Source organism: Alexandromys fortis, unplaced genomic scaffold (assembly GCF_014885135.2).
Source record: "Alexandromys fortis isolate MF-2015 unplaced genomic scaffold, M_Fortis_MF-2015_v1.1 scaffold_37, whole genome shotgun sequence".
In the NCBI taxonomy this organism is placed as follows: Eukaryota; Metazoa; Chordata; class Mammalia; order Rodentia; family Cricetidae; genus Alexandromys; species Alexandromys fortis.
In genome coordinates this window covers 4,038,175-4,061,395 of record NW_026067914.1, presented here as the reverse complement: position 1 = coordinate 4,061,395, position 23,221 = coordinate 4,038,175, and the positions used below count along the sequence as shown (strand labels likewise).

At 35.7% G+C, this 23,221-nt stretch overlaps 1 protein-coding gene across 2 annotated transcripts in view; it reads left to right on the top strand.

The window, feature by feature from the left end:
- Positions 1 to 23,221, top strand: part of Nipbl (NIPBL cohesin loading factor) — a 168,621-nt gene that overhangs the window by 123,191 nt on the left and 22,209 nt on the right. For both annotated transcript variants that reach the window (XM_050138973.1, XM_050138974.1), the window contains exons 21-34: positions 1,182 to 1,320; positions 2,944 to 3,026; positions 3,552 to 3,684; positions 4,267 to 4,410; positions 6,446 to 6,535; positions 7,379 to 7,593; positions 7,691 to 7,793; positions 8,474 to 8,572; positions 8,671 to 8,817; positions 9,684 to 9,818; positions 14,753 to 14,851; positions 15,679 to 15,732; positions 20,827 to 20,935; positions 22,299 to 22,435. In XM_050138973.1, the coding sequence (XP_049994930.1) occupies positions 1,182 to 1,320; positions 2,944 to 3,026; positions 3,552 to 3,684; positions 4,267 to 4,410; positions 6,446 to 6,535; positions 7,379 to 7,593; positions 7,691 to 7,793; positions 8,474 to 8,572; positions 8,671 to 8,817; positions 9,684 to 9,818; positions 14,753 to 14,851; positions 15,679 to 15,732; positions 20,827 to 20,935; positions 22,299 to 22,435 (1,687 nt within the window). The remainder of the gene's footprint in view (positions 1 to 1,181; positions 1,321 to 2,943; positions 3,027 to 3,551; positions 3,685 to 4,266; positions 4,411 to 6,445; positions 6,536 to 7,378; positions 7,594 to 7,690; positions 7,794 to 8,473; positions 8,573 to 8,670; positions 8,818 to 9,683; positions 9,819 to 14,752; positions 14,852 to 15,678; positions 15,733 to 20,826; positions 20,936 to 22,298; positions 22,436 to 23,221) is intronic.

Below are 23,221 nucleotides of genomic sequence, written 5' to 3'. Positions count from 1 at the left end.
GGGCTGGAGTGATAGCTCAGCATTGGCTATTCTTCCAAGAAGGATTGCACGTTTGATTCCCAGCACCCACATGACAGAGTTACATGTCTGTAACTCTGGCCCTAGAGGATACAACAGCCATGCATATGGTACACACATATACATGCACATAGAACACCCCTAAATATAAAAAGAAAGCCTCCATGAACATCAGATATGTATGTAATACACAGATGTACAATCAGGCAAAACACCAATACCAGTACACATAAAAATAATTATATTAAATTGAGAGTTGCACAGAACAGACTGATTAAATGCTGTATTTTCACTACAGACATTTATAAACTCACTGCTGTAATCAACTTTATTGCCTGTTATCATAGGTTATCATCAGTTATATAATTCCTAGTGATTAGTGCATTGACCCTGGTATATAGGGTTATTTTGGGGTTGGTCCTGTAAAATAATTATTTTTGTTTTTATGTAGTTTGAACTAAGTGTGCATTGATAAACATCTGTTCAGCTGAAGAAAACTGATCAACATACAGATGAATTATTGCACTTCTACAATCTTTGTAGAAGCAAACACTTGGAAATTGATCTTATATAATCAGTGTTTCAGTCCTCATACTCTAGCACAGATAATTAACTAGATGCCTCAGTAGGTAAAGACTTTAGCAACCAAACATGATGGCCCGAGTTCAAACCCTGCAACCTCACATGTCGGAAGGAGAGAACTGATTCCCTGAAGTTGTCCTCTGAATGCCAGGTCTATGTATGATAGCAGGCGCACACATTACTTTAAAGTGAGACACTCTTATTTCACACACACATACACACGTCCATGTAGGTGATTTTAATACCAGTTAACTATCCTACTCAGCAGTTGTAGACCAGAATACATTAGCATTTAGAAACCTCAGACTTTTATTGTTCTAACTTCTTCAATAATTATTCATTTTAAGTTTTTATCTGTGATGCATAAAAACAGACAATTTTATATTAAGTACTGTTTTTCCTCATGAATAGGCATTATTTGGTGTTTTTTTTTTTCAAACTATTTCAGAAATATACTCAATAACTGTCATAAAACAGTAATGCATGATAAAAAAAGCATATTGAAACTTTCAAGTCGTAATGAAACATGTAAAATGTGACTATTTTTAACTCTGATTTAAATTGTTCCTTCTTCATTAAAGGTTAAATAGTAGTGATGTGGATGGAGAACCTATGTATATTCAGATGGTTACAGCACTAGTTTTACAACTTATTCAGTGTGTAGTTCACTTACCATCATCAGAGAAGGACCCTAATTCAGAAGAAGACTCAAACAAAAAAGTAAGGAAATATTTATTTTATAACTTTGTATGTACATTAAGGATTGGAAACACCTATACTTTCTGTAATTCTTCTAAAACCGAAATTCTTATCTAGGGGTTCATGACTGGGGTTTGGGTTGTAGATCATTATATTAAGTTCTGGTTCCAACTCTTCTCTGGGCATCATGAAGCACGTAAATCAACAATACCTAACAGGCTTGTTATACCAGCTTGTAAAACACAGTTGATAAATGAATGTCAAGGGGAATATCAGAGTTAGGTGTCTATGTGTGCATACATATAATTCAGTATGGAATTGACATGGAAAATAATTTCATGTTCTCTGAGTGGCAGCTAAGGTTTGCTTTTGGTTTTATACAGTCTATTGATACTTATTTTTAGTATACTGGAGGCTTTGTTTATTTTGTTTTGTTCTTGAGATGGGTTTTACAGTGTAGCTCTGACTGTCCTGGAGCTCACTCTATGGACCAGGCTGGCCTCAAACTTACAAAGATCTTTACCTCCCATGTGCTATGATTAAAGTGTGTGTCACAATGCCCAGTCCTAGATTATATAGTTTCACTTCAAAGACAATTCCAAAGAAACAAGAGTTGTCTATCTAAAGTATAGAGTGTGTGTGTATGTGTATGTTCCACACAAAATAAACAAAATAAATGTAGTACAAAATACTGTTTTCTCCTTTCTAGATTAGATTAGTCTAACCTGCCTTTTCTGATCATTGGTGACTATTATCATAAGTATGTTTATTTCTATTTTATATATAGATTTGAATATGGTTATTTTGTTTTACAATTTATGCATAAATTATAATGACATGTTCATGGCTAATTTTTTTAGTTGACAGTTTTTGTCAGATTTGTTTTTCCTTGAGATTGACACACAACAGTTCCATCACAGCTTAACGTTAAGTATCTTTTTATAAGGACCTTGGAAGCAGAATTGTTATAGTATAAAAGCATTTACTTCACTGAGGCTGTCCATATTTTCACTTAAGTGATAGTCCCATTTGCATTCCTGCATTCTGATTTTTCTGATTCTAGTTACTATAAAATACTACCGTGTTCATTTGTTTTTTTTCTGCTTAATATTACTGATGTAACTCCTTTTTCTATGTTTACCACTGAGTTTCTTCAGCTGTAGACTGACTTTTTATGTCTTTTTTTTTATCTTAATCTTTTAATTTCTACTGAAAGTTTCAAATTTTTGTTTACATTGTAGTGGCTTCATAAACTTTGAAGTTAGAATATTCTTCGGTTGAATTATTTATCGTTTTAGCTGGGTTACTGGCACATATTCTAACACTGAACTATATATTTCCAATTCTGAAAAATAGTTTTGTACTTTGACTCCATTTCTTCTTTTTCCGGTATGGATTATGATATATAACTACTGATTAAGTATTAATACATTTCTGATTGCTTTAATAAACTTAAATTAACTACCACTGTTTCTATATCTTTATAATTTTTAAAAATGTGTTTAGTATGCCAACTGGCTTATTTTGTAAAAAATAGTATCTTAAATACGTAAATACTCTCTTCAATAATAGCATACCAATAGCAGCTAGCCTCATTTATTCGTTGTTTCTTCTATCTTTATAAAGTTGTTTTTCTCACTCTAGGTTGACCAGGATGTTGTCATTACTAATTCATATGAAACAGCTATGAGAACAGCCCAAAACTTTCTTTCCATCTTCCTTAAAAAGTGAGTAAGATCAATGATGTGGTTTTTATTTTCCATAGTGTGGAGTGGTCAATATAGAAAGAAGACTGATCACGTTTCCTGCCATAACTGGAACCTCAGATACACCTGATCTTTAAAATGAGGAAGAGAATTAAAAATCTAAAAATGAGTGAATTTGCTTCCGGTAGACTCCCAAGTTTTAGTACTGGATTGTTGTGTTTCTAGAATTTTTCTTTACAAAATTTTGAGGCATTCTGCTTGTAAAGGAAAGTTATGGAAAGATGTTACTCAGGCTTTATGAGAATTAATGCTAACTATAGAAAAATTCATTTCTTCAGAGTTGTTGTAACTTTCAGAGAATAATATCAGTTAATATACTTTATAATTGATGGAAAAGACAATTAAAGAAATATATTTATTTATACATCATTTTATTTAATGTACTCTCATATACCATGGAGGAATCTGTACTTAACAAAATTGCAAGCATTACATAAATTAACATCTTTTTTGGTTTTTTTTGGGCTTTTCTTTCTTTTTGACTAGATGTGGTAGTAAGCAAGGTGAAGAAGATTACAGACCACTTTTTGAAAATTTTGTTCAAGACCTTCTTTCAACAGTCAATAAGCCCGAGTGGCCAGCTGCTGAACTACTCCTTAGTTTGTTAGGGAGACTGTTGGTAAGAGTATAGCATTTAAAGATTATTAATTACTAGAAGACAACATAATGAGGATGTACTCTGATTCACAGATGATGAATTCTTTAAAAATGTGTAAGGAAACATGAACATTGCATCTATTTTTGCATGTGTATAATTGTCCATTATATCATCGATACCTGTAGAAAACAAAATTGTACATTTTAGCAGTTTCATTTCATTACATATAATGGCAATGCTTTTTGAGATGGTTTGGGTGGGGCTTGGACTTGTTATGTCATTGGTTTAAAATATCAGCAATGAGTTAACTGTTTGAAAGCATGAAACAGACTAATGCAAACATTTTGTCATTTTTTTTAAGATTATTTCTAAAATTATGGCACCTTTTAAGTCTCATAGTACAGAATAAAATTGGAAATGCAGTGATCTCTTTTCATTTTAAAGTATATTTGAAGTTGTGCAATATAAGTTGCTACAAAACTTTAAAATGCAACTTTTTATGAACTTAAAAAAGTAATATTACTATTCTGAAACTATAATGATTTGTAGACAACAGCATCTTATTAAATTCTTATTTAATGATATCCCATCTTTGAACTTTAGGTTCATCAGTTTAGTAATAAGTCAACAGAAATGGCTTTAAGAGTGGCGTCTCTTGATTACCTTGGAACTGTTGCTGCACGACTGAGAAAAGATGCTGTTACCAGCAAGATGGACCAAGGGTCTATAGAAAGAATTTTAAAGCAGGTATTAAAATAAAGAACTTAAATTAATATACAAATAGTTGGATATTTGGTTGCTTTTGGTGTGGGGGAACAAAACAGGGTCTAATGTTAGCCAGCTTTCTTTCAACGTTGCTGTGTAGTTTATAGTCAAGGATGACCTTGAATTCCTGATCTTCCCAAGTGCTGGATATTACAGGCGTGCGTCACACTAGACTCATTTTAAGAAGTGCTAGGAACCCAAGGCTTTGTACATTCTAGGCAAACATTCTACCACCTGAACTGTGTCATCTAGCCCTACATGTTCTTGCCTTTTAAGAGTAGATTTTGTAGATTCAAGGAAAATTTGTTTTGTTATTTGGTCCTGAGTGTGATAAGCTCTCACTGTAGTCCCAGCTAGTCTTGTATTCATAATGTCCTCAGGAACTAATCCTTAAGATAAAATTTTAGGTCCTTTTCTGGATTCACTGAATCCAGAACCCTAGGAGTGGAGTAGTCAGTGCTTTAACAAATCCATCAGATTGTAATTAGTGCTAAATTTTGAGTGCTGTTGTGTGGTGTATATTTGTACAAATAAGAATTGGCACATAAATATTTGTAATACACTATCAAAAGCAAAAATGTAATATTACTATATTACTAATGAATATAATACTTAGAGTATAATCTATTGCCATCTTTTTTATTTGAAGATTTGTTTTATTTCATTTATTTGTGTGAGTGTATATGTGTACGTGTGTGTGCAGGGGTCCATGGAAACCAGAAGGGTCCATTGGATCCCTTGGAGCTGGAGTTTCAGACATTTGTGAGCTACTGAATGTGGGTACTGGGATCTGAACTCCAGTCCTCTGATAGAGCAGTAAGCACTTTTAACTGATAGAGTAGTAAGCACTTTTAATCACTAAGCCATTTCTCTAACCCATCATCATTATTTTAATGGTCAAATTGTCCTTACATTTGACTAGTGAGATGCCTTTTGAAACTAGCCTTTGTGCCTTTTTTTGACATGTTCCCTATATTCTTTTTTGGGTATGGGGCAGGGGAATAGGTATGTGTTGTGTTTATGGTGTGTGTACTTGCTAATGTGTGTGCACATGGATGCATAGGTGCATGTCTGCACATGCATGTGGATGCCAGAAAGTTAGTTCAGGTTTTTTTCTTTTTGTTTTGTTTTGTTTTCAGTCATTCTCTATCTTATCATTATTAGTTAAAGGACTAGGATTCTTTGAAGAAATAAATGACCCCACATATGAGACACTGAAAGTAAAAGATGTCTTTAAAGTACCTATTACATCATGAAATAAAGTCTTAAAGAATGCTGGAAATAGTACTGGGGAGATAGCTCAGCGACAAAGTGTCATAAAAGCATGGAGATCTGAACTCAGGTCCTCAGAATCTATGCTAAGCAAACTCAGTTAAATTCCCAGAACCTATAAATTCTCTCCCTTTCTATGCCTAAAGTATTATTTCCACAGTAATTATAAAGCTATCTGAAATGTATGATGCATATTATCACAGCTGTTAACATTCTTATTTACTAGATCAAAGCTTTGGTATATATTCATAAATACAAAATACACAATGAGTTCAAGACAGTGCTGTGATATGTGAATCCTGTCTCCAGAAAAAAAGAAAAAAATTATCAATTGTAAATGTAAATTAGGTACAGAGCTGAATAGGGTGTTTTGTGATCATATTTACTTCTGATATTTATATCAACCACTTCCCAACTCTTTAAGATAGCAAATAGCTTATAAAGCCAAACTTAGCTATCAGAGTGTTTTTGAGAAATCATACTTTTTGTTTCTATATAATGAGTATACTTGCTTTCCTTCTTACTGGCTTGTTCCCCCGCTAGGCTTGCATTCACATCTACACTATTTATTAACCCTCACCAGTACTTTAGTAGTCATATATCTGTGACTATCATTTGGGAGGCTGGGCCGAGGTTTCCAAACTTGAAGTGAGCCCTGATACAACACTGTTTTAGAAATGGGTGGGAGGATCGGTAACAGGCAAATAAGTTACCAATAATCTTGTGATTATTGTTTTTGGTTTAGGTTTCTGGAGGAGAAGATGAAATCCAACAATTGCAAAAGGCATTGCTTGATTATTTGGATGAGAACACTGAGACTGACCCTTCACTGGTGGTGAGATTCATTTTGCTTTTTAAATTTAAATTATCTTCAAAAAGTAAGGTGGGGCATTAGAGGGAAAGAAAATAAGAGAAATATTTGGAAATATTTTTATAGATTATCTTCAAGTCTAGGCTAATCCTAAAATTGAATATAGACCTCCTGATGGTGAAGGTGACCTGTTAGCATACAAAGAAGCTGTCAAATTCATATATATGCATACATATAGTTCTTTGAAAATGTATATTAAGTAGCATATCTGGAATATAGCAAACTGTATACAATTTGTATGTTTTATAGTCTTGGCATAAGTTTGTAAATAACACTATGCACATAATGGAGTATTTTCAATTTTTCTAAGTAGTGAAACGAAAAAGTTACAATAACCTCTGTATTATTTTAACTACCTAGCAGATTTCCAGTCTGTAGTTATGGAACAGATGCACAGAGTGTTTCAGTGCTGAATGTTTTAATGTATTTAAAACTTGCATATTTTTTGCACAGATAAGACAAGAGTTGGAAAAAGATGGAAGTCTTTTACCTTCACACCATCTATTCTAAACTTTTCTAGTGGTCTTACCAAATCTACTGAACTATATGAAATGTCCTACTTTAAGTAGTTGATAGTAGTACTCTATTTAATGTAGCTATTTTTATTGTCAGTGTTTTACATTAACAGTTAAATTTTTAGTTAAATGTAAAAAAGGGAAAATCCTGTAATCCAGGATATTTCTGTCTTTACATCTGTTTCTGTCCAAGAGAGTTTGCTTGGAAAAAAAAAAACAAACTTAGAACTTGTATTCCTGATTAGAAATGTTACTGGTTACATGAGCTCAAACCTATCTAATGTCTTTCCAGTTTTCTCGTAAATTCTATATAGCCCAGTGGTTTCGTGACACAACTCTGGAAACAGAAAAAGCAATGAAATCACAAAAAGATGAAGAATCCTCTGATGGGGCACATCATGCAAAAGAAATTGAGACAACTGGTCAAATAATGCATCGAGCTGAAAACCGGAAAAAGTTCCTTAGAAGCATTATCAAAACCACACCATCTCAGTTCAGCACATTAAAGTAAGATACAGAGAGAGAAAAAAAATGTATGTATATGTATATATTGTAAATATCCATTTACAAAGAACATTTAAAACTTCAGTGCTTTTTGTTGTAGGATGAACTCAGATACTGTGGACTATGATGATGCGTGCTTGATTGTCCGATACTTGGCCTCTATGAGGCCGTTTGCCCAGAGCTTTGATATTTATTTGACGCAGGTAAATTGATTGATTGTTCTGATTGATTTTTTTTTTATTCTGGTTACTTTTGGAGATCGTGGACAGTTTGTGTTCGTTGTGAAAGCAGCATTTGTCTCTACTCCATGTTGTTTGCATGTCTTTAGCTATGCTTACCATCCACAAACTGATTCTTCTTGTACAAATAGACATGCTTGTTTGACATGAAAATTGTTCAGTTATAAAGTCTTTGATAATAAATACTGTCTTAGTTACACATAGATTTAGTGGAGCTTGACGTTCTTAAATATATATGCAGCAGTATGTTTAACTGAGAATACTGAGGTAAAGACCCCAAGATATAGAGTGCTTTTCCATGTATACTGGTCTCTGTTAAGATTTTGGACCAGAGCCAGGCAGTGGTGGCACAGGCCTTTAATCTCAGCATTTAGGAAACAGATGCAGGCAGATCTTTGTGAGTTCAAGGCCAGCCTGGGCTACAGAGAGAGTTCCAGGACAGGTTCCAAAGCTACACAGAGAAATCCTGTCTTTGTGGAAAAAAAGAAAAGATTTTTGGATGTGTAAGATAATGTATAACTTGACTTACACATAAAAAACAAAAGGTAGCAAGTTATAGATTGTGTTCATATATATATATGTGCTATATTTCATTAAATTTTATGTATTTTAAAATTTTTGAGAATGTTAATTTTGCCTGGCAGATACTACGAGTTCTTGGTGAAAATGCAATTGCCGTTCGAACAAAAGCCATGAAGTGTTTATCTGAGGTTGTTGCTGTAGACCCCAGTATTCTAGCAAGGGTAAGAGCAAAAATAATATTTCCTGCTTTTTTTATTCAAATTTGAATATTGAAGATTATCTCTCTGCTACAAATGACATTTCTCTCACTCTTCTTTAGCTTGACATGCAGCGAGGAGTTCATGGCCGATTAATGGATAACTCCACTAGTGTTCGAGAGGCAGCCGTGGAATTACTAGGTCGATTTGTCCTTTGTCGACCTCAGCTTGCTGAGCAGTATTATGATATGCTGATTGAAAGAATATTGGTATTTTCTTCTGTTTTATAGAATTTATGAATATAATTTGCCCTAAATATTACTAAATTAAATATATATATGACAATTACAATTTTATATTGCCTAATCTGAACCATATAGCACCATTCTAAAGAAGGTTATGCTTTCAAGAGGCAAGCTACTCAATATTATCAAGCCAATTGTTAGTGAAAATAAGATCCATTTTTCAATTACTGTTATACCAGTTTTTAATGAGTAATTGAATTGATAGTGATAGTAATTATGTATGATAGCTACCTGGTTCTGGAGAGTACTCTAGAGTAATTATTGCAGAGTGATTATGTGTGTGTGCGTGTGTGTGTGTCTATCTGTCTGTCTAAAAATTATTTTCATGGCAGGCACACCACCCACTGCAAGCATATTGATTTTTCTAGAACTACACATTGACGCATTCACACAAAAAATTACATATTGCTTCAGGGACATTTATTACCATTAGTGTAATACAAGAGTAGTTAGTGCCAAAAGGTTTACTTGATTTAGCTTAGTAAACACTTTGTTGTCTGTATCATAATTAGCATTTTATATGCTGTTGAAGTACCAGACACTATTCTAAAAGCTTATCCTCTTATTCAAATTTGGTGAATTTGTTCTCTGGTCTTGAGTTCATTACTGAGTGTACATAGATCCATGTTACATCATATTTTAAAAGTAAATACGGTAAGCTAAATGTCACGTTTATGATATGTGAAGGGTGAATATATGCAACATAATCTTCATTTAACAAATAGGAATTATAATGCTTACAAAAAAATCTTTAACTTTGTTTTTTCAAATTTCACACACCTAAATCCTCTAAATTTTCCTAACATATGAAAATACATTTTTGTTCTTAGGATACTGGTATCAGTGTCAGGAAAAGGGTAATAAAGATTTTAAGAGACATCTGTATTGAACAACCAACATTTCCAAAAATTACAGAAATGTGTGTAAAAATGATTCGTAGAGTCAATGATGAAGAGGGCATTAAGGTAAGATGGAAATCTGATCTTGTGAAATATCTTTTTCATTAATGTTTAAAATAATCTAGATACTTATTTAATCTATTTTTTATTTTGTTTCTAGAGTTTATATTAATAAAATATAATCTTTCCCAACCTATCCAACCATTACAGTTTTGTGTATTTAACTATAGAGACTATTCTATCCAGAGATATTGTGAGAATGAAATTATCTCGGTTTTTAAATAGTATGTTGGTTTTCAGTTACAGACTTGCCTACAACCTGTAGGGCATTTTCTTAATTGAGCTCTCTTCCTCTCAGATGTCTTCAGCTGTGTCTAGTTGTCATCAAACTATTCTGTATAATTGTTCCCTTGTCAGCCTGACAAGAAAACAGATTACCATAAAGAATACTTCTCCTTTCTTGTTTGTCCTCACAATCACACATTAGTGTAAACTTTAAAGAAAATCATAATGTGAAACATTTTGCAAACTTCAAAGGCCCAGCCAGTTGGTGGTGGTGCTCGCCTTTAATCCCAATACTTGGGAGGCAGACAGATCTCCGTAAGTTCGAGGCCAGTCTAGTCTACAGAGCAAGTTCCACGACAGAGCAAGTTCCAAGACTGAGAAACCCTGTCTTGAAAAACAAAACAAAACAAAAATAGTTCCACAGTCTTACAAATTCAAACATTTTAAAAATTCAGTCTCTAAAAAAACCAAAGTCTTTTAAAATAGAAAGTCTCAACTGTGGGCTTCTATTAACAAAAATAATAAGTTAAATAGTTTCCTATTTCAAGAGGCAAAAACCAGGGCACAGTACACTCAGATAAATTCAGGAACCAGACTCCAACAGTATAAATCACTTAATGTCCAGTATCTGGGATTCAGTCACAACCTGGGCTCCTTCAAAGAGCCTAGGTCACTTCTCAGACTCCACACTGCAACCCAGCTTGTCTTTTAGACTCAGGCTGGGTCCACTCCAGGGCTGCGGCTATTCTTGTCCGTCATCCCATGGTGCTGATGTCTTCAAAGGTGGGGTCTTGTACTGCAACTGGACTGTGCTTTCGCTGATATCCTCCTCATGGTGCCAAACGTCAGTGTTTCTCCATGACCCCTTCAGTCCTGGGGCTTCCACTGCTACTCTGGCTACACCTTCACAAGTGGCCTCTCCTGGCCTCTCCCAGGGCCAAGCCTCAGCTGCTCTCCATGACCCCTTCATGCCTTCAAAACCAGTCCTTGGCTGCCTCTGAACACAACTTGTTGTGTGTGCTGACTCTGAGAAAAGACTTCCCACAAGATTTCACCTCAATGATGCTGATCTCTTCTTAATCACTGCCAATTTTTCAGCTCCAACTAACCAGCAGCAATTGTCCCAGTGAACCAACGTTTTTTCTTTAGTGGTTCTGCTATCTTGTTAATCACGGCTCATTCTTTGGCTCCAGCTAACCAGAATCTTAAATTAACTCAAAATAGCAAATAGCTCTGATAGTCATTAAGAGACTCACAAAGTTCTGAAACTTCACAAAGCAGGCCTCCATATTCTGCATTGCTCTCAGCAGTCTTCCAGGCTCCCACAGAACAGCCCACCATGTTTGAGCACTCCATGGCTTTTCTTGCTTTAACTTCTAAAGCCCTTCCACAATCCTCCCAAAAATAATACAGTCTATGACAGCAGTGGCCCACTATTCTGTTAACTAGTTCCTGTCCCTAGTTAGGGTTACTACTGCTATGATGAAACGCCATGAACAAAACAACTTCATATCACTATTAATCACTGGAAGAAGTCAGGATAGGAACTCAAAACAGGGTTGGAACTTGGAGGCAGGAGCTAATGCTGAGGCCATAGGGAAGTGCTTGTTCCCTCTGGCTTCCCCCCCCCCCCCCCCCCTCTCTCTCTCTCTCTCTCTCCCCTCCTCTCTTTCAGCATGGCTATATCCTGCCATAGGCCAAAGCAACTTTATTCAGTAACCAATAAAAGCAACATATATACAGAAGGACACCCCACATCAATTTTCCTTAAATTATCATTACTTGTGCTGGAAATTGAGCTCAAGACTGCATGTATGCTAGACAGTCTATTCTTGAGTTACTTCCTTAGTTGTTTTGTAATGATCTCATGTTTATTGATCTCCCGTTTATGATTTCTATGTTTATTTCTATCATAAAATCTCACAAATCTGTGAGGTTGTATAGATGGGACTCTGTAACAGGTCTCCAGAGCTTAATAGGCCCCAGACCTTAGCACAACTTACTGCACTATGGTAGCACTATACAGGCTTCAAAACTCAGCATGGACAGTATGACCTGCCAGAACAAAACAAAGACCTAATCCATCAAAGTCCATAGTTCTGGGAAAGTTTCTTAATGTACTGACCTTGTTTTTTTGCCTTTGTAGTTCTGCTCCTGGATAACTGAAGTATGTCAACCCAGGATGTGGTTTTTGTGGTTAAAATCTTACCCCAAGAAAGGCTCAGGGCTACACTGAGATCCCAAATACCCGGTATAGTTGCTGACTGGTAAATAAAGACTTTCTATTGGCTTAAACCCATGTTTGAGTAGTCTTCTCTGGTGGATACTCGCTAATAGAGTTCAACATGATAACTAAAATCTGGTTTATGTAGTAATTATGGAAAGTGAGGCTGAACACCCCCTGATTAACTGCACTTATCAGGACCTCAGACACTTTCATTTCTGACTTTCTGGTTTTTTTATTTTTTATTTTATTTTCTTGATTGTATAAAAGGGGTGGGAATGATGACTTTAATTAAGAAAATGGTTGTAACATACAATCTTTTAAAGGAGATGTGAATTGATCCATTTTTCTTACTTCTGTAGAACCAATATTAAATCTCAAAGTTAGAATAACACCCATCATTTAGGACTATTGTGAAGCTTACGTAATATAAAATGTGGGAGTGTCCTAAAATTTTCAAATAGTGTAAATATGATACAATGTTGACATTACTCAGAAGCACTCACCTGCAGTGAGGAAACCAGTTTTGGTGCAGATTCCAATTTGGTGCTAGGGTGCTTGGGTACGTGCTACTAGCTTGGCTTGCATTTGTGTTAACTAAGGGAAAGTGCACACTACCTTTTTCTAGCTCCTCCTAGAGTCCTATAAGCAAACTTGAAGGATGTTTACCCTCTACCCTGTTCCAGGCATAACACTCCACTGTTTTACAGATTGGTTAAAGATAGAAAGATAGTAAGATCAGTAAGACTTCTTCTTGAGACACTGAATTGGCTGTTTGTGCTCTTTGACTTGAGAATTGTTCTACACTCAAGCACTTTTCTCCATGTAGCCCAAGACAGACTAAGTAAAGTTGAATTTTCTTTCACTTGACATCACAGCCTTAGCCCCACAATTCCTATTCCAATCCAGGGTTCAAGAACTAGCAGCTATTTACCAATGGACCAGTGAGCAGAATAGATGAAATCTCCTGCTCAAGTCATAGAAGTTGAGAGTCTGGGGGCTGGAGAGATTTCTCAGAGGTTAAGAGCATTGCCTGCTCTTCCAAATGATGGAGGAAGGACATTGGTTAATTATAATAAAGAAACTGCCTCGGCCCTCATAGGACAGAAAATTAGGTAGGCGGAGTAGACAGAAGAGAATGCTGGGAGAAAGAAGCTTAGTGAAGGAGTCGCCATGATTCTCCCGCTCCAGACAGACGCANCCCCCGAGACAGGGTTACTCTGTAGTTTTTGGTGCCTGTCCTGGAACTAGCTCTTGTAGACCAGGCTGGCCTCGAACTCACAGAGATCCTCCTGCCTCTGCCTCCCGAGTGCTGGGATTAAAGGCGTGCGCCACCACCGCCCGGCGTATCTAGCCTACTTTTTTGTAGAACCCAGGACCCAGGTTTTGTAGCACTTCAGGGGTGACTGCACCCACAATGGACTGGACTCTCCCCAACTCATTCACTAATTAAAAAAATACCTTAGAGCTGGATCTTACAGAGGCATTTTCTTAATTGAGGTTCCCTCCTCTCAGATGACTTTAGCTTATGTCAAGTAGGCATAAAGCTATCCAGCACAAGTTTCTCCCTTTAAAGCAATAAACTGCTTAACAGTACTTGTTCTACAAGCATGAGGACCTCAGTTCAAATTTCCACCACCCACACTGAAAGCTGGACATGGTCCCATGTGCCTTGACCCTAGCAGTGGGCAGGTGGGGACAGGCAAATTCTAAGGGCTTGCTGGATAGCAAGCCTAACCAAAACAGCAAGCTTTCCACTTCAGAGGGAGTTTGCGTCTCAAGACAACTAGGTGGAAAAATGATAGCGGTAAACACCCTTATGTCCTGCTGTGGTCTATTTTATGTGTACTCATGGGCATAAACACCCACATATGTATATGCATACAACACTAGATAGATAGATAGATAGATAGATAGATAGATAGATAGATAGATAGATAGATAGATAGATAGGTGAGAAAGATAGAGATAGATGGATGAATAAATAAAAGTGATGTTAGTCTGATCAAAGCCTCTCAGAAGATAGAGAGAGATGGCTTGGCAGTATACATGCTGCTCCTGCAGAGACCCCAGGTTCAGTTTCCAGCATCCATACCAGGTAGCTCACAGCCACCTGTATTCCAGTTCCAAAGGACCCAGCTGGCTCTGGCTTCTGCAGACACTTGCACACAGGTGATAAACAGCTCTGTAGGCACACATTTATAAATACATGTTTAAAGTTATTTTGTAGTATTTTATGCAGAAGCTGTAGGTTAAACAGAGTATTGCCCATCACTACCTGTTTGAAAAAAAAGCGTATAATTTGCGAAATCAATTGGTCATTTTAATCATGAAGAAATTTTATAAATTTCTTTAATTTTATAAATTTATAAAGGGAAAATTTTATAAATCCCTGAAAATTTATTTTTTAGCTAGCTGTAATGGGGATTTACAATTAAAAGTTTGCCATTTTTTTGTTGTTAGTAATTGACTAGGTTTCTTTTTCTTCTAGAAATTAGTAAATGAAACATTCCAAAAACTCTGGTTTACTCCAACTCCACATAATGACAAAGAAGCAATGACAAGGAAGATCTTAAACATCACTGATGTGGTAAGAACGATGGGCATGTGTGTGGTTACTAGGATTGCAAAGCTGGTTGAAGTCACTGCAGAGATGAAATACCTACCTATGCCTGGCGTTAGTGCTGCTTCCTCCCTGTATCCTTAGAGCTTCTCCTGGGATTTAATTAAGAGGAAACTGATGTCTGCATATGGCTCAGTTTCTTCATGCTCATTTGTATAAGCATTGATGTTGAAGTTTTCTGTTTCTTCGATAATTGAAAAAGGAAGAGAGAAAGCAGAGGACAGCTGTGTACTGCTGGGCTAGCAGCTTGCAGATAGCATTCAGAGTTTAGGTTTTATTACATAAATGATTGTAGTTTGCTGATGTGTGTTGAGTAATTATATACTCAGTTTCACGAGCATCTCCATTTTCTATTGTCCAGAGGACTAAGGAACAATTTTTTTTTTTACTTTTTGAAATCCCACAGACTATTCTGATAAAGCATGGCATAAACTATATTTTTATGATTTGATACCATTTTAGTCTTTTTAATATTAAACTAATGTTTTTGATGTTTAAGTTACTGAATAAAAATTTTACTTTAAATATAACCTTTCAAATTTAAAAAGTAGACATACCCTTCATGTTACAGCATAACTAAAATGTCTGTTTTAAAATGAATGCCTTTTTTTTTGTTTTATGAGCTACAATTTCAACATTTTCCCCTTCCCTTTTCTTGCTCCAAACTCTCTCCTATCCTCCTTCTTGCTGCCTTTCAAATCCATGGCCTCTTTTTTCATTTTTATAACTTTCTCAGCCCTTTTAATGTTGTTATAAATGCCTTATTTTAATAATTTTATTTCCTTTCACCGTAGGTTGCAGCATGTAGAGATACTGGATATGATTGGTTCGAGCAACTCCTTCAAAATGTGAGTGTATATTTGATGGCATGAAATTTAATAAAGACCTTTATCCTTTAAAAATAAACTTTTTAGGCCTTGGAAGATGGCTTGGTTGTTAAGAGCTCTGTCTGCTCTTACAGAGGTCAATTCCCAGCAACCACATGGTGCCTCACAGCCATCTGTAATGGGATCTGATGCCCTCTTCTGGCATTCAGGTGTACATGCAGTTAGAGCACCATATACATAAAATAAATAAAAAAAACTTTTCAGCCGGGACGGGCACCAAAGCTACAGAGAAACCCTGTCTCGAAAAAAAAAAAAAAAAAAAAAAAAAACCTTTTCAGATCTTTCTTAATTATTTGTGTTTTAGTAGAAGAAAGGTACTTCAGTATTTTATGTATTATGTGTGATATATTATGAAGCACTTGTGACAGAGGTCATTTGATCCCAAAGAGGTTATGACCCACAGGTTGACAATCACTGATCTAGGGACTACTCATGAGATCTTTAAGTTAAAATAATGTTAAATACATAATTGTTTGGCATATTATAAAACATATAGAACTTCTTTTAGTAGTATAAAATTAAACCACAATTTGAACTTTCAGAAATTTTTAGTAAGAGTATTCATCTCCCAACTGTAAAAGTTACTAGCATGTTTCCTTCTTTGTAGGAGGTAGGCAGCATGTGTGCAGCTAGAAGAGTGTTGGGTGGCCTGTGGTTCTCTGCCTTAATCTCTTGAGACGCTCTCACTCAATCTGACGTTCGCTGATTGGGCTAGGTTAGCTAACCAGCAAGCTCCCAATATCCACCTGTTTCTGTCTACCAGTGCTGGGGTTACAGACAGTATCCCTGCCCTAGTTGTATGAGGGTGCTAAGGATTTGAATTACAGTCCCCAAGTGCTCTTACCCACAGAGTTAATTTTAGAGGCAGTATCTCACTTTTTCCCTCAGTTTTGCTCACAAAACTCTAGGCTCGGTGATCCTTCCACTTTTGCCTACCCATCAAATCTTCTTTCATCTGTCCTTCATCCATCCCTTTTTCTTTCATGACAGTGTGCATGTGTGTGTGTGTGTGTGTTGCACATGCATGCGTGTGTGCATGTGTACAAGGCAGGATGAGAGCATTGGGTCCTGAGGCTAGTATTACATACTTGTGATTTGAAAGAGCATAATGTGTTCATAACCTCTGAGCCATCACTCCAGCCCCAGACACAAAAACTTTGTTAAAGTGCATGTGCCAGAGAGATAACCTGGGGTTCTTAAGAATTCTAAAGTCAAGAGTACATAGCACACCTACCATTTCCATACTTCCAAACATGCATGCATATGTTCCATTTAGCACCTTTCAGAAATTTATAATTTTATTGAATTTTTTCTTGTGAATCAGTAATTTTCTATATATGGGATATAATTTCATAGGGCAACTTAGAGTACTACATTAAATAGCATAAAATTCATACATGCACCAATTTATGCAGAATGACAGACTTACACAGAAGAGTATTACCATTATTTTACATATATATATTCTATGTATGTCTGTATAAAAAGGCATGACTTAGCATTTCTAGACTTTAGTCCATTTAGCTTTCTGTCATTTGTCATCTGATTCCTCAAATATTGCCAACTCAGCAGTGTAAAATACTATTTGTCATATGTTCAACTTCATTTAGGAAGTAAAATTCTCCACATGAACTGTTGAATAGTTAGTGCTTATGTTTGTCCTCACTGTTTTTAAGATTCTATTCACATTTCCTTTTATGTTGCTGAGAGTTGAAGCTAACACTTTCTGATGGCAAAGCAGGCATCTTGCTGTTGAGTTAGGCCTAGCCCTCCCCCACGTGTTTTGTTGTTGTTTTATTTTTAAGACAGTATCTCATTGTGTAGGCCTTCTGACCTTGAACTCTCTATATATAGACCAGGCTGGCTTTGAATTCACAGAGATCTACCTACTTCTGCCTCCACTACACTTAGATTAAAGGCATATGCCTCCTAACATTGTATGATCCAGTGCTTTTGAAGCTGAAACAGAAGAATCTTGACTTCAGGTACAACAGGCTATTTAGAAAGATTATTCTATAAAACATCAAACACACACACACACACACACACACACACACACACACAAAAGAGTTTATTTGTTTGGCTTTTCCAGACTGGATTACTCTGTGTAACAGCCCTGACTGTCCTGGAGCTCACTCTATAGACAAGGCTGGCTTCATACTCAAGAGATCCACCTGTTTCTGCCTCCTGAGTACTAGGATTAAAAGCCTGCCCCAAACACCACCCAGCTAAAGAGAGAGAATTAGGGGGTGGGGACTGTTAAGGACACTTTTTGCATTTGCAGAAAACCTGAGTTTGATTCTCAGTATCCACATGACAGCTCACAACCATCTGTAATTCCAATCCTAGTGAATCTGACACCCTGTTCTGACCTATTAGGTCACCAGACACGCAGGTGCTACATAAACATACATGCAGGCAAAACTCTCATACACGTAAAATAATAAGATAAATAGATCTAAATAAAAAATAAATTGTGTCTATAAACACTTAGGCTCATTGAGAATATGTTACTTTCTACTCTAGAAATCTAAAATCTGAAGTACTCCACATTTGACGTACTGAGCACTGAGATGACTTCTACAAATTGAAAATTCCACACCTGAGCTCATTTGACAGCCAAACTCACACACATTAAAATTATCTTCCAGAGATTTATATAAGAAGTGTATGAAACTTAAATGAGTTTCATATTTAGACCTCTGTCCTTTGCCCAAGCATCTCCCTTGTATTGTATGTTAATGCCCTAAAGTCTAGAAGATTTTAGGTTTCAAGCATTTCACATAAGCATTTTGTCCTATGCAATCATTTTGGAAAAGATTATTTTGAGTGTGTACACCCTTAAAATTTGACTTAATCTATACACAGAAGAACAACTAAGTGGCTTGTATACAAAAAAGACTGCTAAATAGCAGTGAAATATAAAATTAACTCTCCGGAACAGCCTGAATTAAAGTTATGTCATAATTTTTGAGTAAAAATGCAAGACCCAAAACACTAATCAAATTACATTTGTAGAAGTTGAAATTTTAAATTAAAAAAAAAAAAAAGAAAAGGAAAAGAAAAGCTACCAGGACAAGCGCAGTGGCGCAAGTCTTTAATCCCAGCACTTAGGAGGCCGAAGCAGGCAGATATCTGTGAGATCAAGGCCAGCCTAGTGTGCAGAGTGAGTTTCAGAACAAAGATCATGTGTCAAAAAAAGATAACAAATACAAGAACAAAAAAAAAAAACCTGCCAGCTTAGGCATTTCTTTATGCATTAGGGTAATCAAATTTCTCGAGTTATTTCATAAGATAAGATAAGATAAGAAAGAAGATACTTTGGTAGTTACAAATTACTAGAAGTGTTTCTGAATTGGTTTCATACCAGAGTATTATTTATGATTAATATATTAAATCATATACAAGTCAGCAGTGATAGTGTCATGAACCAAGATTTATAATAAATTATATTGCTTGTTCTTGATGCCTTACAAAAAAGGAACATGAGATAGTTTTGGGTGACTGCATTGCTTTATGTAAACCAAGCTAGAATAAGATATTGGTAACTACACTTAAGAAATTGAATTATATTGGGCTGGAGAGATGGCTCAGTGGTTAAGAGCATTGCCTGCTCTTCCAAAGGTCCTGAGTTCAATTCCCAGCAACCACATGGTGGCTCACAACCATCTGTAAAGAGGTCTGGTGCCCCTTCTGGCCTGCAGGCATACACACAGACAGAATATTGTATACATAATAAATGAATAAATATAAAAAATTAAAAAAAAGAAATTGAATTATAGAGTTAATCAAGGAAAATTTGCAGTTTATAAATTGAAAATGGGCAAATTGAACTGTCTCTTTTATTTATCTTTTAACTAAAACAATGATGCTGTGGACTTTGTATTGTTCTGGTTCCTGTCACTCATCTTTAACTATCCAGATGATTTTTATTAACGTTTGAGAGAAGAACAAGAGGATAGATGCAGAAGGATCTCTGAGTTCAAGGCAGGGCTACATAGACAGACCCTGTCCCTGGGGAGGAAAACCAAAAGGAAGGAAAAAAACCATGTCTTAAGTTAGGGTGCATGGAAGCCTGCAGGTTCAGCAGTGAGGCTTAACAAGTAACTGTACAGCAAGGAGAAGAGGGATAGCTTCTAAAAAGATTGAGAAAGATCAGAATGTCCAGAAAAGTCCAGGATTCTCAGACTTGGTCCAGTTTTTTACAAGAGAGAGAGAGAGAGAAGCAGGCAACCTAGTAGTATAATGCTCTTTGTAAACACTTGCCTACCCATGCATCTTGTAGTAAAAATTTAAAATCGTGCATTTTTACAGTTTGAATATTGAATTTTTTTTTGTTTTACTTCACTTTCGTTCCTCTCATGTGAGCCACTCATGACTTGTTGCAACTCTGTCAGACACAAGAAAAGAGAACGTTTATGCTATTGCAGAAAATTATGTCTGATAGCTCTGGAAAACTCTCCACAGAAAGGAAGTGCAACTTTCTTTTAATATCCCTAGAAATATTCACCTAATTCTTATTGGCAAAGCAGATACACCTTAAGTCATTTTTCCGTGATTTTAAGATTTAAAATTTTCCATGATTTCAGATTGGGTTGGTTTTACTTTGTTACTACAGGTAGGCTTATCTCCATCCTCTTTATTGATCTTCATCGTGTTTTTAAGCACATCTTATTAATGCTTTGGCAAAAAATGAAGCAGAAAAAATCTGCCAAAGAATATGCCGTTATATTTTATAGTTGCAAGGCTTAAGGTATAATTCAGATATAGTGGTTGATTATTTAAAATAATTTGCTAATATCAGACAGTGTTTCTGTGGTCTTGGCTGGCTTGAGAGAGAAAAGCCATTTTCCCTGCATCTATCCCTGCACACAGCAGTTCAAATACTTCTACTAAAATCATTGACTTTGCAGATTGCTGGTTTTAAATATGTCATGTATATTTCCTTTGTCTTTTAATGTTAACTAAAAAATGCTTATTGATATTTAATGCATGTACATTATCATTATTGCCTCATGAATAATTTTACTGGAATTTTTATATGTATACATATAGTTGTTGAAGTCTGAAGAGGATTCCTCATACAAACCTGTGAAGAAAGCTTGTACTCAACTTGTTGATAACCTGGTTGAGCATATTCTTAAATATGAGGAGTCTCTAGCTGGTAAGATATTTTATATATTAATCCTTAAGTTAATTTATGAGATTTTTAAGTACTTGGTTTCTTTTCTCAGTTTTACCTCTGGATTTGCCTGCTTAGTAACTAGTGTGTCATTTTTAAGGGCAATTTGAGTTCATGTAAATTTCTGTTTGGTTATTTATTTTAGAATATATTGTAAGATTGCCTAGATTAGACAGTATAATAAATTCATAAATATTATCTGTTTTACATATCTCTAAATATGTACTTTTAGATGTCATATTAAATAAGAATAAAGTCCACAGCCTAATATGTTTTTTAATGGCATCACAAAATTATTTGGTATTATTTAAATTATAGAAAACTTTCAAAGAAAATGTAGTAACCATTTAAGATATTCTTAGAATATTGTACTGTCTTTCTAACATTGTTCCTCATTGTTTATAAAATTCTCTTAATAATTAATGTTTAATTCGTTAAATTTCTCAATCTTAATTTTTAATCTGTTGAAATTTAATATAAATTAAATGCTTAATATTTTATGTCAGTCACAAGTATCAAAAATTGCACCAAAAAGACAAGTTATGTTTGGTACCTATTGCTTAAAAACACAAACTACTAATATCACTTCCCATTTCCTGATAAACATAATGAAGAGCAGCAGTAGACATCAGTTACTCAACTGAAGGGCCAACTTCCTCTCGTGGACATATCACTTATGGCCCCTAAAGGAATTGTAGATAGCCTTTCTTTTCTTACACAGGACTTAATAGTTTGGGGAGTTTGTTTTGGTTTTCTTTAAATGTTCTCGTTTTTCATGTGTACCTTTTTGCCTTTTCTATTTTTTTCATCCTAGACTTCATTGGTGATATTAATATCCATCAATGTTTAACATTGCTAATCATCTCTTAAACATGTATTTTTTAAGAACCAGAGTATCTCTAACTGGCCTCCTTTGCACAGTCTTCTGTGTAACTGACTGCACAGAGTGCTGATTGTTACTCAGCAGCTTCACAGGGTGCTGTACGGTCTCGTGTAGCTGAACTGTTTGTCTTCTCTGTATTCACTCCATCCATAGATGTAGCCAACATTTTCCCAAGACTCCCTGAATTTTCCAACTTCCTTCTTCTTTTAAACTTCAGTCATGTCCCCCTACAATGAAACTTGCCTTTCTTAGTAAGGCCTCTGTCCTTTTTCTTCATTGTGTGATTTTGTGCCCAAAAATGAAATACAGCTAATCAAATATCATGAGGAATACTAATGCATTTTATTAAGACCCATACTGAATCTGTTGTTATGTTCAGTAAATTCAATAATATTCTAGTTTTCACTACTTTGCCTTAATCTGGTGTCTTATTTCTCTGGTTTTTTTTTTTTTTTTTTTTAGACTCAGACAATAAAGGTGTGAATTCTGGAAGATTGGTAGCTTGTATAACCACTTTGTTCTTGTTCAGCAAAATAAGACCCCAACTCATGGTTAAGCATGCTATGACTATGCAGCCGTACCTTACCACTAAATGTAGTGTAAGTACAAGTATTGTGTCTTTGGTTGGTTAGTTGGTTAGTTTTTTCTTATAGACCAGCCTGGCCTCAAACTCACAGAGATCTGCCTGTCTCTGCCTCCTGAGTGCTGGGATTTAATGCATGCGCCACCACTACTGCCTTGGTTTTTTTCAAGACAGGATTTTTCTGTGTAACAGTCTAGGTTGTCCTGGGACTCCCTCAATAGAAACCTGCCTGCCTCTGCCTCCCGAGTGCTGACATGAAAGGTGTGCGCCACCACCGCCCAGCTTGTGCTGTCTTATTCTTCCTTGTGCTGGCCACATTCTCACTGACTCAGATTTGCATTCTACTGCTTGTTATCTAAATATATCAATTCAAATGCAGGCTCTATTTCTGCTTTTTTCTTTTAACGATTTATTGATTATGTATACTGTATTCTGCCTGCATGTATGCCTGTACACCAGAAGAGGGCACCAGATCTCATTACAGATGGGTGCAAGCCACCACTTGGTTGGTAGGACTTGAACTCAGAACCTCTGGAAGATCTGACAGTGCTCTTAACCTCTGAGCCATCTCTCTAGACCTCTCTATTAGATCTTAAGCTAACCCCTTTGTAACTGTTTAGTAAAAGTTGTAGTTCTTGTTAGGACCTCAAAAGTGAATAAAGCAGAAATTGTAACTTGAAGAAACTTACTATATTTTGGATTTTTTACTTTTTGGTTTTTTGAGACAGGGTTTCTTTCTCTGTAGCTTTGGAGCCTGTTCTGGAACTCACTCTGTAGGCCAGGCTGGCCTCAAACTCACAGA